This window comes from Rhinopithecus bieti, unplaced genomic scaffold (assembly GCF_001698545.2).
Source record: "Rhinopithecus bieti isolate Rb0 unplaced genomic scaffold, ASM169854v2 scaffold_7398, whole genome shotgun sequence".
In the NCBI taxonomy this organism is placed as follows: domain Eukaryota; kingdom Metazoa; phylum Chordata; class Mammalia; order Primates; family Cercopithecidae; genus Rhinopithecus; species Rhinopithecus bieti.
The window spans coordinates 3,475,135-3,483,485 of NW_016805783.1; the positions used below are offsets into that span (position 1 = coordinate 3,475,135).

The following is an 8,351-nucleotide window of genomic DNA, read 5'->3' on the forward strand; positions in this document are numbered from 1 at the left end:
TCTTATGGACATACATAAACACATTCTGCTGTGTTAATCAGATCAGTAAAAACAGATATATACTCTTATACTACTATTTTGAGAAAGTAAATTCATTAAAAGTATCTGTCTGAAGTGTAATCTACCAATAATCATCAAGAGTCATAAAAATGTTCATAGCTTTTGATTTAGTAATTCATCTTATAAGAATTTATTCTAAAAAAATAATCAGAGATTCATTCATTAATTTATTTAACAAATTATCAAGGACTCACTTTGTGCCAGGCATTATTCTTATGAATACAAATGTTTATTACATTATTTTATAGCATCAAAACGTTGGAAAAAACCCAAATATCCAGTAGGAGTTAACAAATTAAAATACATCCAATAGCTAAAATATTATACTATCACTAGAAACTATATTACAAAAAAATTTAATAACATAAGAAAATGCTCATATGAGAAAAAAACAGGAAAATACAAAACTATGTGTAACTACATGTAACTACACATAACTACATGTATAATCTCAAATTTATATTTGAGATCTTATTTCCTAGGGACCTTGGTCAAGTTACTCAACCTCACTCTACTCGGTGTCTTCATCTGTGAAAACAAAGATTTTACATTTCATATCTCAGTGGTTTTTAAACGAGTTATTTGTAGATTTGTAAAGGTGATTTTTTTTGTTTGTTTTTTTTTTTTTTATTTTATTTTTGAGATGGAGTCTTCTCTGTTGCCCAGTCTGGAGTGCAGTGGCGTGATCACGGCTCACTGCAACCTCTGCCTCCTGGGTTCAAGCAATTCTCCTGCCTCACCCTCCCAAATAGCTGGGATTACAGGCATCTGCCACTATGCCTGGCTAATTTTTTTAATTTTTAGTAGAGACGGGGTTTCACCATGTTGGCCAGGTTGGTCTTGAACTCCTGACTTCAAGTGATCACCCACCTTAGCCTCCCAAAGTGCTGGGATTACAGGTTTGAGCCACCACGCCCAGCCTTATTTTTATTTATTTATTTATTATTTATTTATTTATTTTGCAACAGGGTCTTCCTCTGTTGCCCAGGCTGGAGTGCAGTGGTGTGATCTTGGCTTACTGTAACCTCCGCGTCCCAGGTTCAAGTGATCCTCCCACCTCAGCCTCCCAAGTAGCTGGGACTACAGGCACACGCCACCATGCCCAGCTATGTAAAGTTCTTATACTATTGCCCCAGTACATATAAAACTCTAGTAATTATTTGCTGCTTTTATTAAACATATACATTTATACATATGCAAAGAAAAACATGAAAGGAATATATCAAAATATTTTCAAGATCCTGAATTCTAACAAAACTAATTCTGAGTCAACCAGGAAATCTGAACACTGATTGCATATTAGAAGGTATAAAAATTATTTTATAAGGTATGGCGGTGTTTTTTTAAAAGTCCTTATATTATAGTGAATAAAATATAACTAAGACCTGCTTTAAAATAGTTTGGTGGGAGGCATATATGGAGAGATTTTTTTCAAACTTTTTTTTTTTTTTTTTTTGAGATGGAGTCTCGCTCTGTTGCCAGGCTGGAGTACAGTGGCACAATCTCGGCTCACTGTAACCTCCACCTCCTGGGTTCAAGCAGTTCTCCTGCCTCAGCCTCCCAAATAGCTGGGACGACAGGCACACGCCACCACACCCTGCTAATTTTTTTTTTTTGTATTTTAGTAGAGACAGGGTTTCACCATGTTGCCCAGGCTGGTCTCGAACTCTTGAGTTCAGGCAATCCGCCTGCCTCGGCCTCCCAAAGTGCTAGGATTACAGGCGTGAGCCACCGTGCCCAGCCTCAAACATTTTTTAATGTTAGCAGAGGTAAATTTCCTCTGGGTAGTGGAATTATTATTAGCTTTTATTGTCTTTATATTCTTCTATCTTTCAATTTTTGTATAGTGATTTGAAGTTGTTTTTAAAATGAGAAAAAAAAAATTTCAAAACATTTTAAGAAAATCCTTACCAATACTCCATCCACAGATGAAACTTTCTCCCAAGTTAACCAAGCTCTCTCTCTGACATGATCTGGTATCTTTAATTTCTGACATAACGCAGTAAAATCAGGTTCTTCGGTTTCTTCAAACTCAAGCCTACCAAATGAAAATAATCATATAATTGGCATATACTTATAAATCAAACTGATTCAGTACACACTTGTTTCAACAGTTTGCACATAACACTATTGTGAAAGAGAACATTATTAAATACTTTAAGATCTTATTTTATCTTAGAAAAAATTACACTTCAAATTTAAACATGATTATCTTTTTCATGGTCATTCCAAAATAAGGATACCACACAGTGAAAAATATTTGCTTGCATGATAAGTCAAATATACTTCAGAGCAGCAAACACTTCTGTGAAGGAAAGTAAATGTAATAGCTAAAGCTGTTTGGGAAAATAGGATAAAGATAACAAGAAGAAGATAAAAACCCATAGATAATATTATACAATTCAACGCCAGCGACTTTGTTAAACTGTAGTCTACTCTTATCAATGTTTCATATAACCTCTCTATCTACTAGCACATCTTACATGATGTGACTGTTTATTTTTGTCCTTTCTCCTTAACAAAGACAAGCATTCAATAAATTCTTGTTGGCTAATTTCTTTTCATTCATCTAATTTCTATGTGACATCTAATAATAAGAATGGTACAAAGAACAATTAATAATTTTTGAGTATTTACTATGATCCTGTAGAAAGTACCTTAAACATATGGTTTCACTGAATCCCGGCATCAGCCCTTTTAGATAAGTATTCTCATCTGTAAAAGTAGACATTTACAGATGTGTATCAAATCAGAGAAGTTAAAGAACTTACCTGAGGTCTCAGCCAGTAAGAGGTAAACCACCATGTGAGCCTAACAGTCTAACTCTATAATCCATGCCCTCGACCACTATTCTAGATTGCCAATTCCTCCTTCAAAACATAATTCTTTTTTTTTTTTTTTTTTTTTTCTTATTTTGAAATAGGGTTTCACTCTGTCATCCAGGCTGGGGTGCAGTGGTGAAATCATGGCTCACTGCAGCCTCAAACTCCTGGACTCAAGGGATTCTCCCACCTCAGCCTCCTAAGTAGATGTGCTTACAGGCGTGCCACAGCGACTGGCTAATTTTTTTAAATTTTTTTGTAGAGACAGGGTCTTGTTTTGTTGCCCAGGCTCCTCTCAAACTCCTGGCCTCAAGCAATACTCCCACCTTGGCCTCCCAAAGTGCTGGCATTACAGGCGTGAGCCAACATGCCTGGTCAACTTTTTTGTTTGTTTTTTTAAAGACTGGGGTCTTGCTTTGTTGCCCAGGCTGGCCTCCAACTCCCAAGCTCAAGTGATCCTCCTGCCTCAGCCTCCTGAGTAGCATGGACTACAGGTACACGCCGTCATGCCCAGCTCGAAACATGATTAACCTTTGATTATTTCAACAATGAATGTGGTATGCTGTTCCTAGTGACACTTTCCCTTCCAGCTACATTACTTAGGCCAGAGATAAGGCAACAGAAATAAGATCTCAACTCTCAAATTAGGAATGGAATCTGTCACTGGAAGTGCAGTTGGACTGAGCCCTGATTCCATCTCCAGGCAAGATGCTCAGCATCAGACTGCATGGCAGTGGTTCTACCCTTGCTGGTTAATTTACAGAGTTCAATTGTCTATGTTAATGAAACCCTTTGTGGGTAAGGATAATCAAGAACAGACTGTATCTTCTATGGATTTGACTTAGAAGAGAATTTTTTATAGTTCCATTACTTAAAATATATAAAATAATGAGTTAAAAAATGAAAGAAACAGTCCTCTTTTTTCCAAGCAGTGGTCAGAACGTCAATATTCCTGGTTACCCTACCTTAGAGTATGCTTCCAAAGCTGTGTGTATAACATGGAATTCTTTAGAGTAGCCATTACTGCATTTTCCAAAGGGAAATTTTAAAGAATTGGATACATCAGAATTTAATCAGAAACTAAAGTCATGTCTTTTCCCAGAACATGCCCCAGACGTGGTTTTTAATTTTTTTGTTGTTGTTGTTTTGGTTTTTTAACGAATATGGTTTTTAACTGACCTATAAGACAGTTCATTTAAATATATAAATTTTTAATAGCCTTCCACGAGCCATTTCCTAAATCCCACTTCAATCTTTTCTGCCGTTAATTCTGTTAGTGTCTACCGAGTGGAAAGAAATGGGTGAGGGTGAAAGGATTTGGTGATGGGCAAGAATGGGGGAGAAAATAGTGAAAAACAGAAACAAGTCCCATTTCCCCTGCAATGAACTTGTAATCTCAAAGTAGAACCAGTGCTGACAATAATAATGACAATTACACTCTTTCAGTCATAGCTATTTAACCATAAAGTAGCACAATCAAGAAAAGTAAGATGATGCAATACAATAAACACTTCCCTTCAAGTTCTAGTGCATTCGCATGGACTTGCTTAAATTTAGATTCCACTTAATAAGGGAAAACGAAAATTTCCATTTGAGCACAGAACCACTAATTTTGTGCCAAAACAAAGGCAAAAGACGGGACACCAGGATCCTTGCTGGTTCAAAGTCAAAAGGCAAAATGGAAGTAATAATGTGACAAGCTGAAGCCGACTAACACGCAAGAAGAGTTCATCCAACAGAAAAAAAAAAGTTTAGAAACTTTCAAGCACTTCTGGTAAACGTCTCACGAAAGTTTTGCCCATGTATCAGTTCCTCTAAAGAGTTACGTTCCATCAATCACTACAGATGGCTTTGAGTCCCCAAGGCCTCGATGCATTATTGTTCTAAGAAGCCGCAAAGCTCCTAAGCCGAGTATCCTGCAGGCAATGGACACTCCGGACCCTGCGCTTCTTGTCCAAGGCTTTCTGGTTGGCCTCTCCCACGAATGGACTTCAGATGCAGTGCACGCCCAGAAGAAAATACTTCCCAACTGTTGCATCGCGTGAGACCAAAACTGAAAGTCAGACGACCACCGGAGTACTCCAGTTCTCAACCGGTGAAGAACTCTCCCACAGACACCATTTTTGTATTTTTATTTTTCGTTTTTTGCGTCTGATGGACGCTCGCAACGACCCTCTGCCTCTGAACCTCACAAGAGGGAACTGCACCTGTCACTTCGCTCAGGACCCTAGCCCCACCCGCCCGACACCTGTCAAGTTAAAGCCAAGACCCCTCCTCGCCTGCAACCCCAGAATCCTGTCACCATTCTGCAGACGCTCCGCGGTGGCGGGGGGCAGGGAGGGCGTCTCCTCACGCCGGGACCCGGCCTCCGGCGAGGACGCGTCCCCGCCGAGCAGCCTTGGCGCCTGCCCTACGCACACGGGGCGCCCTTCCCACGTGAGGCGGCGGCGGCTGTGCTAGCTCACCTGACCAGAGGCAGGTCCTCCGGGCCGCTGTCCTGCTCTGGGTCCTCCTCAGGAGGGGGCGGCGGCGGCGGCAGTGCCGGGGGTTCCGCGGCAGCAGCGGCGGCGGCGGCGGCCGTTTTTCGGGGAGTTTTGGGCGGCATGACGCCTTCCCGAGGCGGGAGCCAGCGAGCTGTGGAGGAGAGCCGGGGAGGGCGAAGCGCGCGCACGTCGGGGCACGCCCCGTCCTCTCCCGACTCCCGTTACAAAAATAATTTCAACGTCCCCTGAGAAAACCGGACGCGCCCTCCCCGCCCGGCAACTGAGCGCCGCGTCCAACCGCGGGAAAACGTCACTTCCGCCCGCGGCGTCACGTCCGCGAGGCTCCCGGGCCCGCCGGAGTTTGTGGGGAACTGGGGCGCCGGTCGGTGCGCGGGCTGGGACGCTAGATGGGGAGGGATAAACTGGGAAACCTGGCGTGGGTCCAGGAGCCTTCCCAGAGGCATCCGGCGCAGCCCGGACGTGTTTCTACCCGGAACCACCCCCTCCAAGCCGGGCTGCCCTTAACTGGGCTATACAAAGAGTCTGGCGGGTGACTGTGGGCCGTATCCCTATCCTGGGGTCTAACAGGGAAGACGCTCGGGCCCCGCAGGTAGTATCTGGCTAGTGCACCCTCGGCGGGCGCGCCCCTCTCCTTCTCTGGGCGGCGCCCGCCCTCTCATCCCGCTCAATCCGTTTTGCAAAGTCGGCCAAAACAAAAAGAAACTTGGAGCGCTAATAGGTGCTGAACTTTACCAGTCACTGGAAGATACAAAATGTTAGACAGTTGCTGGCCTTTTGGGGGATCGGGAAAGGATCCCCCAAACAGTTGCTGGTTAGGGAAAGGAAGGGAGGGAGCTGTGGGGAATGAACGGATAGTAGTGTAATAAAAGATCGTAGTGGTGTAAGAACGGGAAGCACCGTGGAAACGTCTAAGGAAGATTTTCAGGGGAGCAGTAGCTGTTGAATAGAAATTTGTCAGGCAGGCCTGACATTTACTATGTACCAGGAACTGTGCTGGTCACCTTACATAATTATCTTATTTAATCCCCAGGAACAGCCTTTTTGTTTGTTTGTTTGTTTTTAACTTTAAGTTCCAGGATACAAATGCAGAACGTGTAGGTTTGTTACATAGACATACGTATGCCGTGGAGGTTTGCTGCACCTATCAACCCGTCATCTAGGTTTTAAGCCCCGCATGCATTTAGCTAAGAAACAGCCCTTTCAAATGGGTAGTATTAGCTAGTCTAGCTTGCAGATGAGGAAACAGGCTCAGAGGAGTTAATTAATTTGTCCAATACCAGGGCAGATGGGTAGCAGAGGATTTGAACTCAACTCTATTTGATTCCACTTGTCCATTACATTATGTTGATGAAGAAAACAGTGAGAGAGAAGGAGCATGTGCAAAGGCACAATGACATCAGAAAAGAGCTTGCTGGGACTACCACCATCAAACATTGGCTTAAAGCTGTATCACTTCTATGTCTTGGTATTCATATCAATAGGTTATCTAGTTTGAGTACATATTTTCTTCTCTTTGGCAGGCACTGTTATTGCTCACTCTGAACTCACCAACTGAGAAGGAGTGAGATGGTTTGTGCTGTGAATAAAATACAGTTGTGCTCTGATGTAAATCCACTCATCCTGGAGTACCTGAGCAAGGTCTAAGGCAGGAAGAACCTTCAAGCAGGTCATGGCTGTAAGCCTCCTGAGTTTATCCCAGCAACTTGTATAAGGGATTATCTTTTTGTCTGCATATCATGACGTGTGAAGATGTGTAAAGGTTTGGCAAGCACTGGCCTACTCAACAGCCAGTCCTACCTAACTTCAGAAATCTTTCTTGGAGGGCAAATGTCAGGAGGTAGGGTCCAGGCCCAGGTCCAACTACAAAGAAGGAATACAATTAAAGTGCTACTTCCATTCACCTCACCCTAGATTAGTTTAGGCAAGAGCTCAGGATGCAGTTTAGACATTTGAAAGATAAGGAGTAGTCTGCTAGGAGCCTGATAAATTGAAATACAGGGGTGGCATAGTTCTAAATATTATTAAATAATAATATTAAATATTACTGAGGATGTGACACTTCCAATTGCTGCAGCCATTGTAACGTGAGACAAGCCAACCTACAGAGAAGGTAGAAATGCTGAGATTGGTGCAGGAGGAATTTCAAAAGAATCTGGATCCTTAGTGTTATAAATGAGCCTCTTGATTGGGCCAGCCCTGGAGCTGAGCTAAGCTGAGATGAGGTTTTTACTTGTTTGCAACAGAAAGCATCATGACTGATAATGTTTCTCCTGTGTGTGCCTTCAGGATAGAGACCAAATCTTGGGTATCCTCGTTGCCTTAGTACCTAGCCCAGTGTTACGCATACAATAAATGCTTGCTTACTAAAAGTAGGGACAGCAGGAAAGCGAGGGAAAGTTCTAGGAACTGAAGTAAACTCTCTTCATATGTAGATATCACTTGCTTTAAAACCAGTTTATTTATTACCGTAGTACAAGTATGATAAAGAGATTTCTCAATTTACAAAAGAATGTATATTTGATCATGGATTAATTTAACTATGTTCACTAGTATGTAAAATATATTTCCCTGCAGCCATAAAAAGGAATGAGATCATGTCCTTTGCAGGAACATGGATGGAGCCAGAAGCCTTTATCCTCAACAAACTGACATAGGAACAGAAAACCAAACGCCGCATGTTCTCACTTATAAGTGGGAGCTAAACAATGAGAACACGTGGACATGAAGAGGGGAACAACACACACTGGGGATTACTTGAGGGTGTAGGGTGAGAGAAGAGAGAAGATCAAAAAACTATCTATCAGGTACTACACTTGTTACCTGGGTGGTGAAAAAATCTGTATACACCAAACCCCAGAGACACGCAGTTTACGTGTATAACAAACTTGCACATGTATCCCTAAACCTAAAATAATAGTTTTTAAAAGTGTGGTGTATATATCATAATATATACACATAAATAGAT

General features: G+C 42.1%; 1 protein-coding gene across 1 annotated transcript in view; it reads right to left on the bottom strand.

The window, feature by feature from the left end:
* Positions 1-5,737, bottom strand: part of RB1 (RB transcriptional corepressor 1) — a 180,083-nt gene extending 174,346 nt beyond the window's left edge. The window contains exons 1-2 of the mRNA XM_017873723.1: positions 5,348-5,737; positions 1,972-2,098 (exon numbers count right to left, since the gene is read on the bottom strand). Coding sequence (XP_017729212.1) covers positions 1,972-2,098; positions 5,348-5,487 — 267 coding nt within the window. The 5' untranslated portion in view covers positions 5,488-5,737. The remainder of the gene's footprint in view (positions 1-1,971; positions 2,099-5,347) is intronic.
* Between the last annotated feature and the right edge of the window lie 2,614 nt (positions 5,738-8,351).